This window comes from Gopherus flavomarginatus, chromosome 14, assembly GCF_025201925.1.
Source record: "Gopherus flavomarginatus isolate rGopFla2 chromosome 14, rGopFla2.mat.asm, whole genome shotgun sequence".
Lineage (NCBI taxonomy): Eukaryota > Metazoa > Chordata > Testudines > Testudinidae > Gopherus > Gopherus flavomarginatus.
In genome coordinates, this window is record NC_066630.1 from 7,224,173 (window position 1) to 7,242,164 (window position 17,992).

Sequence of the window (17,992 nt, forward strand, 5' to 3'; positions counted from 1 at the left end):
CAATGAGCCCAACCAGGGCTTCTGGGGGCTACCATAATGTAAATATTTAAAGAATAATAATACCCAGCTGATATAATCTGCCTATTGCATTTATAGGGGACCTTAAAGAGATGTCACTCCTATGCTCAAACACACCTATAAGGAACCAGCAGTATATAGGCACTGCAATGTATAGGCACCGACGTCTTTCTATTTACACTAGCATAATGTGGAGCTTGCTCTTTATCCCAGGATTTAGCCACTCAGGCGGGTGTTTTGTATTTATTTTGTAAGGGTTGTTTTCCAGGCAGCCCTGCACTTTAAGCATGAAGTCTGGGTGTCACTGTGGGCTTGCCTTTTACGCCACAGCAGACAGCCTGCATTTCCTGGACAGGGTGACATTTTTTCCGGCGAACGTGAAGGGCTGGGTTTGGTTCTTCAGTGATTCACACACCCCTGGATTTCTCTCCCCTAGCGAGTCAGTGATCACCATGCCTGGGATGGCGTGGCTGCCACTGCAGAGCTGCTGCACTCTGCAGGAGCAGGTAGAGAGGAAACATGGGCCAGTGGTTTGGGTAGCCTGGGTTTAATTCCTTGCTCCGGCAATGCTCCCCTGTGTGACCACAGCCTCTCAGTTCCCTATCTGTGCAATGGGGATAACAGCACTGCCCTGTCTCCCGGGGGTGTTGTGAGGGTAAGTACCTGAATGGTTATAGGGTGCTTAGTTACAGCAGTGATGGGCTCCAGAGAAGTACCAGAGAGAGAGGGTTTCTAGGTGACTGGTGTGTTTTCAATCTATTACACCTGCCCAATGGGAAAAGCCCCTTTTAACACAAGGATCTGATTACCTGGACTGAGGAATCCTTGCCTCCTGTTTGTATAAGAGGTGCGCTCTCTCTAAAGGCCAGGGAAGGGCTGGATGGAAGCTCCATTCTTTCTGGTTAAATGATATCTCGTCCCCCAGTGCTGGTTTCTAAAAGTGTCCGACGTTTGGCTTTAAATGAAGCAGTGGGGTGACAGAGCAAAGAAAGACATGAAGAGAGAAGGGCTATAAGTTTGCATGTCAGTAGAACCTCTCCATGGAGAGACTGCAGAAACCAGAAAGGCCACAGCCAGTACGTCTACACTGCAGTCAGGAGGCGTGATTGCAGCACGGGGAGACATGCCTGAGTTAGATCAAAATTCACTCAAGTAACAATAGTATTGAAGCCTGGCAGCACAGATGGGTTAATTCTGCCCATCCAGGACCTAGGGGATATACCTGAGTGGCCATTAGCTCAATGCTAGTGTGGGTATGTCTGCAATGTTGACTTACCCACTGTGTATAATGTATAGGTGGGGGAAGCTGCAAAATGTATATTTTTAAAGAGAGAGAAAAGAAGCATTGCAAAGCTGTGAGCCATCGTAATAAAGAGAGTAGTCTGTGGTTCTGTGGGATGCAATCTGAATTGTGCCTATGTATGGCAGGGTCCCCATGCTGCTAATGGAAACTCTCCTGTGGCAAGGACCCAGACTTTCAGAGCAGGAGGAAACATGCTGTCTCCGGAGTAGCAGTGAGGTTCTGAAGGACACTGGTGCACAGCAAAGAGACAGATGCAAAGTCCTGGGTGGGTGTGGGTTTGTTCTATTTCTCAGCACTTTTAATTCTCAAAGTCCTTTGACATTAACTTGTTAATCCTCACTCCTCCTCGGAGAGGTAGGTGGAGAACTAAGTATGAGTATCCCATTTAACAATGGGGGAAACTGAGGCACAGAGCAGTTGAGTGGCTTGCCCGAGGTCACAGAAGGAGTTGGTGTAAGCGCTGGGATTAGAGCCTGAGCTGCAGCATCTATGCAGGTATGTTTAGAGCGCTAGTATAAGCCCTGCCACAGCAAGTCTGTGGATCCAGGCTGGGTGGCCTGCTCCCAGATATAGTGTAGACATACCCATATAGACTAGGTAGTCTTTGGAGCTGTTCTTCTAGACGTGCTTGTAGACCTCCCGTGCTGCTGGTGGGTTTATCCCTCACCCAGTGTCAGGGATGCCTGAAGGAGACAGGCAGAGGGAACTGAAGAGGGGATGGTAATGGGGTTTGGAAAGTGTGTGGCACCACAGAACAATCCAGCAGCTGGTGACGATGCCTGAGGCTGGGCAGGATTTGGGACACATGATGTAGCCACTAGAGGGAGCAGTTTATGTCTCTCTACAGGCTAAATCTTGTTGAATTAGTGACTGCTGCCTTTAAACAGGAGAATGGGCTATAATTCCTATGGGCTGGGCACATCTCTGTGCGTGTTTGTGCAGTTCCATGGGGTCCTAGAGGGGATCTAGAGGGGAATCTAAGTCATAAGAGCACTCCAGACTTGGCAGTTTTTCAGCTGGCCACAGGATGGCTCGGCTCCACCAACGTGGCTGGTGGAGGTGTGCAGGGCCGCCCAGATGATTCAGGGGGCCCAGGGTCTTCGGTGGCGGGGGGGTCCCGCTTCAGCAGTAATTTGGCTGCGGGGGGTCCTTCCGCTCCAGGACCCTCCACTGAAGTGCCCCGAAGACCCAACACTTTGGCGGCGGGTCCCTCTATGGTGGTAATTTGGGGGCGGGGGGCCCTTCCACCTGGGGCGGAAGGACCCCCTGCTGCTGAAGACCCAGAGCAGAAGAAGACCTGGGGGCCCAGGCCCTGCGAGAGTTTTCTGGGGCCCCAGAGCGAGTGAAGGACCCCACTCCAGGGCCCCCGAAAAACTCTCGTGGGGGCCCTGCGGGGCCCAGGGCCTGGGGCAAATTGCCCCACTTGCCCCTCCCCCCTTGCTGGCCCTGGAGGTGTGATGTTAAAGCTGAGTGCCCTGGCATCTTCCAGAGTGAAAGGATATCAAAGCAGTATGGAGACGATGTATCTGCATCCACAGTGTCCAAAGGGCTGGGAAAGGGTGACTGTAGGATTCAGAACATCTCAAATGCTGCTTCTGCTTAAATATGAGAATGCACAAAGCCCATGACCTTTCCCACTCTCAAAAGATTGTGGGATTGGTTGAACGATCCCATCCCTGAATGGTCCCTCAAATACCTAGGAACACAAGATGGTGCTAGTAAACAGGTATGTTTCTCAGGAGGCTGATGACATTTTTCCGTCAAAACTTTTTTTTGGATGGAAAATTGGATTTTCAATTAAAGAAAAATTTTCCCGCAAAATGTCTTCTCTTCTCAGAATCGTTTCAGTTTTTTTTTATTTGTCAGAAAATCAAAAGCCCCAAAACTCTTTTTTGCCTGAAAACTGATTAATTGGTTTTGGCCATTTTTGTCCAAATATATATATATATTTGGCAAAGTCAAACTTTTCCACTGAAAATTTCCATAAAAACTAAACAAAACAAAATAGCATTTTTGCTGAAACAACAGGAGTACTTGTGGCACCTTAGGGACTAACAAATTTATTTGAGCAAAAGCTTTCAGTGGGCTACAGCTCACTTCTTCTAGCTCACGAAAGCTTATGCTCAAATAAATTTGTCAGTCTCTAAGGTGCCACAAGTACCCGTGTTCTTTTTGCGGATACAGAATAACATGGCTGCTACTCTGAAACGTGTCATTTTTGTTGAAAATGTCCATGAAGCTGGGAGTGGGAGGGGGCAGGGAAAGAGGAGGAAACCCAAGGTTCTGACCAGTTTTAATTTCTAATAAGATCAGAGCTGTTAGCAGTTGGAAAGACCTATTGGATCGTTAATTTCCTGCCCCTCCTAGTGCGGAATGTAGTCAATGTAATAGAAAAGACTAGCGTGTATTAAACTGACACTCCCTTGATCTTAGCCCAGAGACTACTGTGTGTTTTAGCTGCTGCAAACGAATATTACTACTTAATGCTTTATGGGCCAGCTTTTAAAGAGAGGGTTGGGTGTTTGAGACTTTTTCTGCCTACAGATTCTGAGGACAGAGAAAATTTGACAAAGAACAGGGTCACCCACATCCTATCTGTGCATAACAACGCCAGACCTGTGCTGGAGGTGAGTGGGGGTGCATTCGCCGCTGCAGCCTGGGGAGATGGGAAGGAGGGAAATGTGAGAGGTGAGCATTGCTGTTATCAAGTGGGGATAATAATGCTTCCCATAGCCGGGACTGTGCAGCTCAGTTTGCTGATGTCTCTGAAGTGCTTTGAGATCTCTGGATGAAGCTCTGCTGCTATACCAGTGAGGAGGATGGCTGTGCAAAACAGAGGTGCCAGGCGTAGACAGGGCCACCAGAGGGCAGCCCAGCTCTGTGCAGTGTTACAAGGCTTCTCCCCGGCCAGAGAAGGAGCCGTGCCTGCGGGAGGGCATGTTGCAGCCATTTGTGGGTGACTCGAGTGTTGTTCCTTTGGGATCCTGGCCTGTGTGCAAATAGCTTGGGACACACACAAGCTTGAATCCAGGCCTTTGTCAATTGCAGGCTTGTACTGCTGCCAAGTGCTCTACACGGGGCAGATTGGCGTGGCCCAGGGCCACTTGGGGCGCTTCTCTGCGGGCAGCTGTGTTGGGCTCAGGAACCGAGTTCGTGATGGGCGGGGCAGGTACTGGGTGCCTGGCCGCCGTCTGGTAGAGTTAATCCCAGACACACTCCCCAGACGCTGGTGATGGGAGTGGGGGGAGTTTTGGACACCAGCCCTTTGGGTGTCATTGAGATGAGAGGTCAAATCTCAGATCTGTGGGTATATAGGAGCGGCTTGCCCTCCTTTCCAGGGCTGGGATTCCTGGTGGGAGTAAGGTGAGGGTAGAATTGCATGGTGGAAAATAGCAGGTTAGAGTGAAAAAGTAATCCGGAGGAAACCCAGATCCCACTTAGCCAGCCCCGTATCTTCAGGCCCTTCTGCAGCACCTGCTATTGTGTAAGTGCACTATTGCCCTCTAGTGGATAGGAACACAAATGCGTGTGAACTTCGTACCCAGGCCTGCTGCTTCTGGGGGGACCATGGTTCTGCTGGATGGGGATACATTTAGCTAAGATAAATCCTTACATCTCTTGTGCCTCTCAGTTTCTGCAGCTTCCTGGCCCTCTGTGCTTGTGCTCCCCACACCCCTATCTGCTAGTCACTTCCTTCCAGCGACTGTTGTTGTGATTATTTTCCTCGTGCGAGATGAGGGCCCCATTGTGCTTGGGGCTGTACACACACTTAGCCAGAGACAGTGACTGCTCAGAAGAGCTTGCAGGGCAAAACAGACAAACGGTTGGAGGGGCAACTGAGGCACAGAAATGGAAGGTGACTTGCCAAAGGTCATCCAGCAGGTAAGTGTCAGAGCTAAGAAGAAACTCCAGGTTTCTGGAGGCCTAGTCCATTGCACTACCCACTGGACCATGCTTTCTCCCTGCTGGGCCACTATGCTGTTAGTCTTCCACCTCCTCTTGGGCAGAGAGTAGGCTCAGTCCGTATCGCAGTGCAGGCAGGACCTTCTGCTAACCTCATGGGCTGGCATGGTAACCTGAGTTGCTCAGCGGCTATTCTGAACACTAGCATTGCTGTTCAAATGACATCTCCTGTTCCTGGGGAAACTCGGTGAGGGCGAAAGGTCAAAGGGCATTTTCCTGTGGGCCATTTAATGGTAGCAATAGCAGCTCTAATGGCAGAGGTCTGGTGTCTTTGGAGTGGAAGGTTCTCAGGTTGATCCCTGCTGATGGCTGTGAAGCCCTGTGTGGCCATGTGCGGTCGCGGAGGATCTTGGGATTGTCCCAGCAGCACTGAGCCTGCACTACTGGACCTTCCTCCTGCCCAGGAGGATTACAAAGAGAAACAACAGCGGGAACGTTTTCCTCGTGAAGGGCCATTGAGTAATTTGTGGGGTAAAATCAAAGATGTAGAAATGGCTGCGGGAGCAGGGGGAGCAGCAGCTGCCTGGGAGCTGTCTCTGCCAGAGCATGGCCACGCCAGACGGGTGGCGAACCACAGCGAGAGCTTACAACACGTTTGAGCACGTGGGGCCAGAGGAAAAGGGGAACCGGAAAAGCATGGTGGGTTGAGCAATGTGTCAATCACAGAGCCAGGCAGGGAACCGCAAACCCCAGTGCTGTTCCCAGGCAGGCAGCAGTGCTGTCATCTTCCCTCCTCGGGCTGAGGGACCTGTCTCCAGCATGGCAGAGGAAACAGCTAGCAGAGTAGCAGTTAATCCCGGGGTGTGTGTGGGAAGAGAGGATCTGCTGGCAAGAAGCACCGAGGAGCTAGATGATCTTCTGGGCTGGAGACTGTTTGCAGTGCGGCTCCCCTGGCTGCTGGGAAGCTGCATGTCCCAGCCAATATGTTTTTGGTGCAGTTGACTGCTTAGTTTTGTTGCTGGACTGGGTGCTCTGGCGTGAGGCCAACAGGTACCAGGCAAGCTGCAGCTGCATGGCCCTGTCAATGCGTCTCAACCACGAGCTGCAGCACCGTGTGTTATTCCAAGGCTGCTCGCAACCTGGCACTGCCAGTGCACCTCACCCCTGAGCAATGCTCTCCCCCTTCACTCCCCTCCTGCATCCCCTGCTATTCTGACAGTCCACTGGTGTCACAGCTCTGTCAATGCACCTCACTCCTGACTTGCAGCCCCCCCCGTCTGTCCAGGCCTGGGCTTTCCCCCCACAACCCACTGTGCCAATGCACCTCAGTTTCCTTCAGCTCTTTGGCAGCAGCTGCCAGTCCGTGGCAGAGCAGACAGTGGTTTGGTGATGTGTACGGATGAGGAAACCACCAAACCCCTTTTCCCCAAACTAATTTGGAGTCTCTCAGTTGTGCTAGAGGTGGATTCTCATGCTATGCAAAGGGCTTATGGAAGGGCCTTTCCAGCTCCTCCGGAAGTTCTTCCAAAATGAGATTTTAGAGAGAGAGAGAGAGTGTGTGTGCGCGCAGATGCATGCAGGAACATTGAGAAGCTCTGAAAGGAAACACCCAGCACTGGGGATCAACACTTCTGATGGCAACCAAACACCAAGGTGATGGGCACAGCATAAATATCTAGAGGAGAGACAGACCAGTATAACTCTGCTCCAAGGGGGACAGTAGAGGAGAGTGCAAGGAGATCCCTGAGTAGCCTCCTCTGCCTCTTGCAGTCTGAGAGGTGGATCCCAAATATGGCTTTTCCCATGAGAAGGCCAAGCTGAAAAGGAGCAGAGTTCTTGGCAAATGCACAGGCAGAGCGAGAGAGGGAGAGAGATTCCCCAGAGATGGACCGTCTGATTGTTCTTTGGCCTAAATCTGCCAACGGATCCCAGCCCAAGACACGGCCTTCATAATCCCCACCCGTAGCAGTATTGATTGGTACAGCATGGGCCAGGGCACTGCAGGCTTCCCTTCACCTGCAGGGGCCATCTCTAACGGTACAAAGGTGGGTAATTCAGCCTGTAGCTCATTTGAACCTTGGCCTCTTAGTGTAGAAAGCCAGCAGGGTGCTGCCCATGAAGGTAACCTTTGAGATCTGGACAGCTGCCACGCGAGAGACTGGACTGAGTACCACCAAACTGCTTTCCCAGAGTGACTGTGCTATCAGCTGCCTGTCTCTGCTGATGACCTGGTAGTGGAAAGCTTCATCTCCCATTCAAAGGCCCCTGCACCTTCTTCAGACAGACCATTTGTTAGGCCCAATCCATCCAAGATCACAGCAACGAGGAGCTCTCCATCCAGAGCTGGGTCTCAATGAATGTTTGTGCTGCTGGAGACAGGAGGATACCCCGCTCTTGGCATTGGCTGTGCTCACCCTACAAAAGTGGCCTTGTTGAGGACCATGTTTGTGGGAGATTGTGCAGCAGCTGCCCCCGTTGTGCCTTGCTCTAGCTCCCGCCTTTTCACATCTCCATGTTTACTGATTTCTCAAATCATTGGCTATGTCTTGTCCAACCATCACACAGGGTGAGGGTCTTCCACAGGGCCTGAGCTGTACAGGTGAGATGAACTCATGTGGAGGAGATGCGCATCGTTGCAGAAGACCTCTGAGGTTAGGGCGAGTGAGGAACTGCTTTCCTTTTAGACTGAGAGTGTGCTACCCATAATGCCATGAGAACACGTCTCAGGGTGTGTTTGTGTGAAGAGACTCTCCGAGATTCCACATGTACCGACTGACTTGACCCACTTTCCCAGCAGTGAAGTGGTCCCAGTCTCCTCCATCATCTCCGACCAGGCAACGAGCAGCTAGAACTGGCTCTGCTTGAACTGACAGTGGGAATGTGAATCCAGGGCCTTCAGCACTAAAAGCCTCTACTCTTGGACATACGGAGTGTGGACCCAGAGTTTTAATATGTAGGTGTTGCTTAAAACCCTTTTGAAAATGAGATTTTGGCTCCTAAACCAGAGGTTGGGATGCTGAGTGCAGCAGTGGCTGGATACCTTTAAAATCTGGGCCTAAGTCTGATGTGGACTATCCCTTCAGGAGGACTAAGACCCACTCTTTCCTAAACAGCATGACCCAATGGAGGGGAGCTCCCCTGGCAGTGCTGTTGGTGCCTGATGTGGCCGGGACAGCCCAGGCGCTCCAGGTGATGGGGATAGTCTTAGCCAGCGAGTTTAAAGCCCCATGCTACAGTGACGCACTGAAGCGCTCTCCAGGCGGTGGGGGGAGAGGGAGTAAGGGCCAGGTGCTTGTCCCAGTTGTAGTACAGGTTCAGATGCTGCACACTCCTTTGGGCAGCCTGCATACTAGAGAGAGGGCTGAGAGAGCCATGCAGGCTGCAGAGGGGCAGGGCGAGGAGGGTGGTGAGTCATAGGGGAAACCTCTCCATAACTGACCAGGCAGAGCAGCTCCCGGCAGTCAGCCACTCAGTCCTGGCCCGTCCTTAAGACTGGACCCTGTTTCCTATCATGTCCTCAGCAACATGCAGTGCAGGGGCTCTGTCCTGCTCTTGCCAATGGGAGATGTGGGTCTCAAATCCCCATGGCCCATCTGAGTCATCGCTCCCGAGAGTCACATACCCTTGGGGAGCATCAGCAACAGCATCGTCTGGGGGGCGGGTCACTGTTCATTCCCCATCCATCATTTCCAGGTGAGGTTTGCTGGCTGTGCAAACCCACGGCCTGGCTGCAGCCAGCGCACCAACTTCTTGCCAGAGGGCTCTGGCCTGCAGAACTCCATGTCGCTGGAGCTCAGGAGAGGCCTGAGCCCGGCACTTTATAGGTAAGCGCCTTGCACAGGTGTCTCCTATAGAACAGAGCATCAGAATGGCCTGGCTAAGCTGAAGACGGCCCCCATGTAAGCCCAGGCTGGGGCAGAGAGGTTAGGCCCTGCTGAGAGACTCAACGTGCCTCCTCTATGGGAGTGGGAGGGCTAGAAGAATAGATGAGCTTAGGGGTAACAAGCGCCGCCAGATCATTGGCTTCCAGGGACTTTGTGTGACAGGGCAGTGGGAATTCTGGCTTCTAGTGTGCACTCGCACAGCAGTCACAGTGGGATATGTGCCCTGTGGGCTGGTTTATACACGGTCTTGTTGGAAATCCCACGGGCCTGGGTTCAGTGTGGGAGCAGTGCCCAGGAGGGGATTCCCATCCTTGCAGATCTTGGACACTAGGGTCACAGGGACAGAGGCCTGAGCTACTTCATCACCACAGCCAGGAGGGGGCAGACACAGGCGGCTCGAGGTTTGAGTTTCCTTCCCAAGCCGAACAACAGACTCGGGTCCCCAAATCCCGTCTGACCTGAGTTACGTGGGGGGCCGGACTCAGCCCTGCTAGGAAGGGAGGAGAGTCTCAGGAGAAGGCGGAGAATGATCTACAGCCCTAGGAGTGAGCGCTGGTTCTCTGCAGCGTATCGTGAGGTATGCACAGGGTGGACAGAGACCGGGGTAGTGTTACCACGAGGGCCACGTGTGCAGGGCGTGGTTGTCTCTCTGCTGGGCTCCTCCCGTGTAACAGAAGTTGATGAGAGGGGCTGTGTGGGAAGGTTCTGTGGCCCGTGTTCTCATGGGCGGTGGGTATAATGGGCTAAGCCTCCCCAAACCCAGGCCGTGGCCCCGCCCTCACTCCGCGTCTCCCCCTGAAGCCAGCGCAAGCTCAGCTCCAGCTGGTGGCCTGGGGCTCAGGGCAGCTCGGGCAGGCGGGCTGGTGTTTGGGCCGGCCGGCATGGCTGGGGTGGGCTGGCTGGCAGCTCAGGGCAGCTTGGCCGGGGGTCCTCCGGCTGTGGTGGGGGGCGCAGGCGGGGCGGAAGGGACAGGGTAGGGTAGGGCCTCAGGTGGAAGGGGCAGAGCTGGGGACTAGCCTCCCCTAAGTGGGGTTTCATATGCCGCCCAGGCGTGTTGTGCAGGTCTGACCAGATGGTCTGTGAATCGATGGTCCCTGTTTCAGATGTTCGGTCCCAGGGCCTTGTGTGTTTGTAGCACAGTGAGGTCCCTCTTCACTCCTAGCCCTACTTGCTTACGGGTCGTTTTTATTGAAAAGTCCAGTGCTGCTGATCGCAGACGCAGAGCAAAGAGATTGAAGGAGAACTGCACCAAGCTGGTGTTCACCTGCTCAAACGCTGTCTGGCAGGATTATCATCCACTTTCCTGTGGAACGGGAGCCTTAAAAACATCCCACTTTCTAATTTTGGTGCTGTGCTGGGAGGATCTGGGAAGCATTGTTTGAAAGAAAAGAAGTAAATTTAACACCCCCACCCTCCTCCCACAGTGCAGCAGGCCGAGTGATTTCACATGTACGTGTTTACACACCATCTTCCTAATCCAGGTGAGGCCCCCATCTCCATGACAACTAGCTCCATGGCAGGCGAACTAGTTACAACACATCTTCCTCCAGCTTCAATACAGCATGCTTCCACGTTGAGGAATAGGTGGGAACTATCTGTGTTCTAACCACGTTCATGAACTGGGCCAAATACTTGGCATTAGCGTGGTCTCAGCACGTGGTTGAAGTCTCATTTGCAGCAAAAGAGGGAACCATGTTGCAACTGGGTCAGGGAAAACTGTGTTGTAACGAGGGCTCCTAAATATGGGCTTGTGAGATTCTCATATGTTTGCAGTAGCTTCACCATGGGAATCACAGGCGCTCCGGAGCTCATGCCTTGGCTGCGCCATGTGAGTTTCACTTTATTGTGGGTACTATCCATAGAATGGTGACCACTTTAAGAAAAAAAAAAAGCCTGTCCTCACTGGGATCAGGATGGGGCTAGCTAGACAGATTATATGTTAAGCAGGTACAGTGGATGAAATCCTGGGGACATGATGATGTTAATGGTAAAACTCTCATTAGATTCCATGGGGCCAGGATTCCACCATGTGTTTTAAATATGGCTGCTGGGTTTTAGTATGATTACATTGTGAGCCCCTTGGTGCAAGGGCTGTCCTTAAGTGCTTGGAAAGTGCCTGGCACATAGCAGATACTACCCTTAATAACTCCTTTCACCCGTCTGGATAGGGGCTGGGGTTGTCTGAAAAGCATGTTGTAAATCATCCAGAATCCACGAACTTGATTAAGCCAGGAAATTCAGTGATATTTTCCCATCCTCCTTTGGGGAACTTTTACCCATATTCCATCCTGTATTTTGTGTGGCCAGCCTTTTGCTGAGGCCTTTGACTTCAACAGGGCCGGGATTTCATCCCCAGCTGGTTGTCATGCAGTCTGGAGTGGCTCACGACCGTGAGTGCCAGCCTCAGGGCAGACTGTCAAAAGCAGGGCAGACACCCCAAACTGGCGCTGTGCTCTATAATTAGATTTCATCAATCTGATAACAAATGTGACCTCCTGGATCCCTGTAACAATCTTACTATGGAGTGACAGACAGCCCCCTTGGGCACGCCGGTCTGTCTTGCCACCTAGGCAAGTTGCACTTGGTGATAAATTGTCAATTACACCAAAAAATCACAAAAGATTGAGGTTGCTCCCAGTCCCAAGAGACCAGTCACTTACCCCAGATCAATTTGTACCTTAGACCTCCCACCAGAGACAACACTGGTAGTCAATCATATGGCAAACTAATTAAGAATTTAGTAACTAGGGAAAAACAAATGGGAGCATTATTTACAGGTTAAAGGAGGCAAGAGATACGTGCAGATGATGGTTCCAAAAGCGACAGAGATGTAGTAATCAGTCCGCATTGAGTGTCTTTTCAGGGCTAACCCAGGTTGATCCTGGGGATCTCTGCTTTTTGTTTCTTAGCTCCAGCCCTTGTAAGAGTCCAAACAGCAAAAAGCTGACATGAAGATTTTTCATCTATCTTTATTTCCCTCTTCCAGCATTCAAACCCATGGGATGAGGCCTTCTGCACCTAGTTCTCCATGGATGCATGGGGCAGTCAGCAAAGCCTTTTTTCTAGGATGGCCCACCTAATTTTGATAATCCTTCTGGATGGGCTGGGGGAGCCACTCTTCCCGTCTGAGTTCACAAGTTCAGAGCAGGCATTTTTACAATTATAAAACAAACATATTTTACCTGGTAGCCTGGAATCCAGCCATTCCAAATGAGATTAATGCAGGAAGCAATTTACAAGCATTTTATAGAGACTAAACACATCCTTACAAGTCTAACATCTATCTTGAGCAATATTAACATATGGGTGAACTGTTCTGGTTTCCAGCTATAAATTTGTCAGTGCTCAGCTGATGCCTACAGACTTGGCAAGAGCTGGCACCTGGTTTAACAATGTCACATGGGTGAAGCTGAAAGAACAGTGTGGGGTGGGGGGTTTAAGACGATCATAGGGGTTGGAGATTTCTGGTTACAAGCTTGGTGAAGGCATTTTAATGTTGTCTCCTTTCTTCTGTTTCAGGATATGACCTACCTCTGTATATCCGTGTCAGATTCGTCCAGTCAAAACCTGTAAGTTCTTTCCAAGCCTTTAACCTACATGGGCAGCAAATTGTCAGTTTTCAGTGAATGAAAGTTCAAATTCTAATGATCACCCCTTCATTGCTGGGACAATCTTTTGATCATTGCTGAGCTTAAAGACAGCCTGCATATTAATAACATTTCTAGATTTGATCTATGTGTACATGTGTGCAGAGCTAGTCAAAAAATGGCAAACTCGTTTCCCTCAAGATTTCCAAGTTGATTTTGTGTTAAAGGATTTGAAATGGATCCATTTTTCATTTGCTTGTTTTTTTTAATTGCCATTTCCCTCCCATTTTTCCCTCCAAACTTTCCTTGGAAACGTTCCTGAAATAATTGTCAAAACTTTGCACAAACAAGTGTCAATAAGCATTGGGATAATGTTTTCAACACTGACTCTAAAAGAAACATTGAAAAAAGGCACATTTTCCACAAAACCCCTCCCCCTAAAATCTGACCAAGTAGACAATTTTTTGTCAAAAAATATTGTTTCTGAAAAAAGGCCATTTTTAAAAATGCAAATGCCCCCTTGGATACTAGAGAGACAGGGTGGGTGAAGTAATATCTTTTATTGGACATTGTGTACAACCATTGGAAACAAGTTGAGCAGGTCTGTTTGTGTGTGTGTATATACACATAGATACATAAAAACATACGAACATAAGAATGGCCAGACTGGGTCAGACCAAAGGTCCATCTAGACCAGTATCCTGTCTTCCCACACTGGCCAATGCTAGGTGCTTCAGAGGGAATGAACAGAACAGGTAATCATAAAGTGATCCATTCCCAGCTTCTGGCAAACAGAGGCTAAGGACACCATCCTGGCTAATAGCCATTGATGGACCTATCTTCCATGAATGTATCTAATTCTTCTTTGAACCCTGTTATAGTCTTGGCCTTCACAACATCCTCTGGCAAGGAGTTCCACAGGTTGACTGTGTGTTGTGTGAAGAAATACTTCCTTTTGTTTGTCTATTAGTACTTCCTTTTGCTGCCTATTAATTTCATTGGGTGACCCCTAGTTATTGTGTTATGAGAAGGAGTAAATAACACTTCCTTATTTACTTTCTCCACACCAGTCTTATTACTCTCTCCTCATATAGAAGCCATTCCATCTCCCTAATCATTTTTGTTGTCCTTGTCTGAACCTTTTCAAATTCCAATATATCTTTTTTGAGATCGGGCAACCACATCTGCATGCAGTATTCAAGATGTTGGCGTACTATGGATTTATATAGAGGCAATATGCTATTTTCTGTCTTTTTTTATCTTTCCCTTTAATGATTCTCAACATTCTGTTTGCTTTTTTGACTGCTGCTGCACACTGAGTGGATGTTTTCAGAGAACTATCCACAATGACTCCAAGATCTCTTTCTTGAGGGGTAACAGCTAATTTAGACCCCATCATTTTGTATGGATAGGTGGGATTATGCATTCCAATATGCATTTATCCACATTGAATTTCATCTGCCATTTTGTTGCCCAGTCACCTAGTTTTGAGAGATCCCTTTGCAGCTCTTCGCAGTCTGCCTGGGACTTACAAAATTATTCAAGATAGTTATCATCTGCAAATTTTGCCACCTCACTGCTTACCCCCTTTTCCAGATCATTTATAAATATGTTGAATAGAACTGGTCCCAGTACAGACACCTGGGAGACACTTCTATTTACCTCTCTCCTTTCTGAAAACTGACCATTTATTCTTACCCTTTGCTTAGGAATAAATGGCTACAATGGGAGGCAGTGTGCTGAAGTAAGTAGAGCACTAGACTGGCTTCTATGCCTGGCTCTGCCACATGATTTCAGATAAGACATTTCCCCTCTCTGTGCCTCAGTTTCCCCATCTGTAAAATGGGGATGATGATCCTGACCTCCTTTGCAAAGCGCTTTGAGATCTCCTGAACAGATGGGCTAGCTAAGAACTAGGCATTGTCATCTCTGTGTGTATGGATAGGTGCATGTGCATTTCTCTTGTTCTTCCCCACTCACCTAGTGGCAATGGACAGGAGAGTGGGGCCATATCTCCAACAACAAGGAGTGTGTCAGGGCTGGGTAGGGGAAGACCCCTTCCAGACGTAAGCAGACTGAGAGAGTGCTCCTCCAAGCAGCAGCAGATGCGAATTTTTTCTGCTGAGATTTTATGATAGAGCCCATTTTGCAGTAGAAGAGACCAGAGGCTTCTTGTTGGCATATAATGGCAGCTCAATGGCCTATGTGAGATTATTCTGAGGGGTTCTCAGTGCAGTGCCTAATGGACACATGTCAGGAATCCTGTCACCCCAGCACACAGTGCTGTACTCTGCAATACTACGTTTTGCTGAGGTGCTACTGCTTTTACATGCATGCATGATTGCCCTCAGTCAGCCTGGCAGATTTAGTAAATCTCCCCCCATGCTCTGAGGTCCATGCAGCTGCTTCCACACGGCAAAACCCTCTTCCCAGGTAAGATATGGCTGGGGGCAGAGCTGATTACAGCTCCTCATTTATGCTGCAGTGCTTGGAAGGAATGTACTGGTGAGGGAGCGTGGTGGGGTGTTACCCTCCAGCCACTCTGGAGCCTGCCTTCTAGGAACTGCTGCAGCGTTATAACCCCAGGGAGATGGAGTGGAGTAGTGACTTTCTGCATCAGACCTAGTAATGGTCTGTTCCGTTCTCTCTGGTGCATGAGTGGGAGGAGCAATGCAGGCCCATCTTTGGGATGGGAGTTCTCTCTTTACCCACAAATCCTTTCTTGCTTTGCTCCTTCTCACCCTACTTTCCCCTGCTCCCCTGACGCCCATGCCCGGCACGACGTGTGTGTATGTGTTTGTGTGTTGTGGGGGTGCAGTGGATTTTCTCTCTCCCGGGCCCCCATGGGATCTGTAGAATAGGGCTGGTGGATAGGGCTGCCCAGGGAGGGTGGGGGAGGCAAGTGGGGCAATTTGCCCCAGAGCCCCCATGAGAATATAGTATTCTATAATATTGCAACTTGTTTTTTTTTATGGAAGGGGCCCCCGAAATTGCTTTGCCCCAGGCCCCCTGAATCCTCTGGGAAGCCCTGCGGTTGGACAGGTCTTTTCCCACTGCTGAGCTATATTCTGCTTAAGGCCACACAGTGCCAGCAGAGTGCCTGTCAGTGCCCTTCAGATCCTAGTGGATCCATATTAAATTCAGGAGCATCCACAGTGGTGACCCCTCACTGGTGGATTTCATGGGCCACAAAACCCAGCTCCAGACAGAGGGTTGGGTGTTTGGAGTTGGAAGTTTTAACTTCTCATCCCAAGGCCTCCTGCACACGCTGGCCAACCCTCGGTGCGTACCATCATCACTGAAAAGGTCATGGTATCAGCCCCCACTGAGCATAATCCAGTGGCAGAATCTCAAAGTGGCCTCTCCACAACTCTTAAATTGCAACCCTTCTGTTCTGGGGCACATACCTTTGGGTGCTCTAAAGCTCATCTTTCCATGCACACATAGTATTGGGGTGCCCCAGGAATGACGCCAGTCTGACATCATTGCCACCTCATTTCCACATAGAAATGCCACTTGCAATGCAGTCCTGAAGCTCTGAGTGCCCAAAACTGGGGGTGTGCAAGTTCAGAGGCATTTTGGAAACTCTGTCCCTGGGTAGGGTGACCAGATAGCAAGTGTGAAAAATCATGACGAGTTGGGGGGGGGGTAACAGGAGCCTGTATAAGAAAAATACTCTAAAATTGGGACATCTGGTCACCCTATCCCTGGGTGTTTGGAGAGCTGCTAGTGTTCCATTGGAAAAGTGCATCTTTCGGAGAAAAAGACACGCCCTGGCCTACCAGTTCTGCTTGCTCATGTTCCCACTGAGCGGAAAGAGAAGCTTTACAAGAAAACCTTTCTTCAGCAAGATCAGGATTTTTTTTCCCTTTGTGACATGTCTACACAAAACTGGCCACAGGAAGGAAGAGTTGTTCAAGGAACTATTTTCTGCACATTGCTTTATACCAGCGATTTCACAATGTGGGTGCATTTACAAAGGATTTCTAAGAAGGGAGGTTTGTGACTTGACACCTTGGCAATTCATAATGATCTGCATGTAAAGAGGGAATCTGTACCAATTACTGTAGGGAGATGGCTGGAAATTGAGTATATTCCTTGGTGCTGATGCCTGTAGACATAAGAGAGAGGATTCTCGTGGCTGACATGGTCTGGGAAGTCAACTGGGGTAAAGAGTCAGCAAAAGTGGGTTCCCATGGTGAGGAAGTCAGCACTACATTAAAAACATGAAGCAAACAATTATACAAAACGGCATGGCCAGCAGTGCATTTCCGGGGCTGGTGTATTGTGGGACATGAAGCCAAAGGCTTCAAGCTACTCAAGGAGGGCAATAAATCCATCATAACCGAGGCACTATGTTTTGGGGTTTTATTTTGTTTAAAATTCTTGGGAATGTATCTGTGTTTATTTCAAAAATTAAAAACTGGGTGAAAATTGGTGCAAAAAATTAACTTCACAATTCTCTGAGTAAAAATCCACATTAATGTTAGACGATGTGAGGGCAGAAAAAATGCAACAAATAGATAAAGTAAGAGTATTGAAAGTAAAAGCAGTTTAATGCTGTGGTTTATTTTATGAACTGTACATTAATAGTACATATATGCACACACGTGTGTGTATGGGTGTTCCACTGCATAGCTTTACTTTAACAGACAGCCTTGCATTTACACTTATGCTAACTTGTTAAGATAAACACATCTACTAATGTAGTGTATAGGCTTATCTTAACATAATCAGTTGAATGGTCCAAAGTTTGGGTGAAAATCAGTAAAAACCAAATAATAGCTTTTGTAAAACCCAGGACTCTTTCAGTAAAAATCAGTCAAAACTGAAAACAAAGGGCCTTCCCCGTAACACAAGGCCAGCAGTGCCTTATTCCTATAATGGAATGGAAAGTATTACGAAGACATTCCTATGGGTATGTGAGCTGGGAGTTGTTGACCCATGGAAGACGTTACCCAATCAGGTAGCTGTATTTGGATTAGTTTTGTGACCTAACCATAGGGCTTTGTGATGGTATAAGACAACTCAGGCTTCCTTCACAGCCTTTGCTTTTCATTTCCTTAGCCAGTATGGGTGGGAGAGCTCAGGCAGCAGTAGTCAGCCCCCTGGAGATATGCGGAAGGAGCGGAGGCATCATGTGACTCAGTGCCCCCTCATGGCCGATTAAAGAGTCAGCTCCAAATGGAAACTTTCTGGGTCGTCATTGGCCAGAAGGATGGTGGCGAGTGGCTGTGACAGGTGGGATGGTTAGAAGGAGTGAGTTCGAGGTGGAGAAAATAGGCGGCTATCCCAGG

At 49.4% G+C, this 17,992-nt stretch overlaps 1 protein-coding gene across 2 annotated transcripts in view; it reads left to right on the forward strand.

Moving 5' to 3' along the window:
* LOC127033945 (dual specificity protein phosphatase 22-A-like) overlaps positions 1-17,992 on the forward strand; it is a 45,149-nt gene that overhangs the window by 10,672 nt on the left and 16,485 nt on the right. For both annotated transcript variants that reach the window (XM_050922202.1, XM_050922203.1), the window contains exons 4-5: positions 3,866-3,948; positions 12,628-12,677. In XM_050922202.1, the coding sequence (XP_050778159.1) occupies positions 3,866-3,948; positions 12,628-12,677 (133 nt within the window). The remainder of the gene's footprint in view (positions 1-3,865; positions 3,949-12,627; positions 12,678-17,992) is intronic.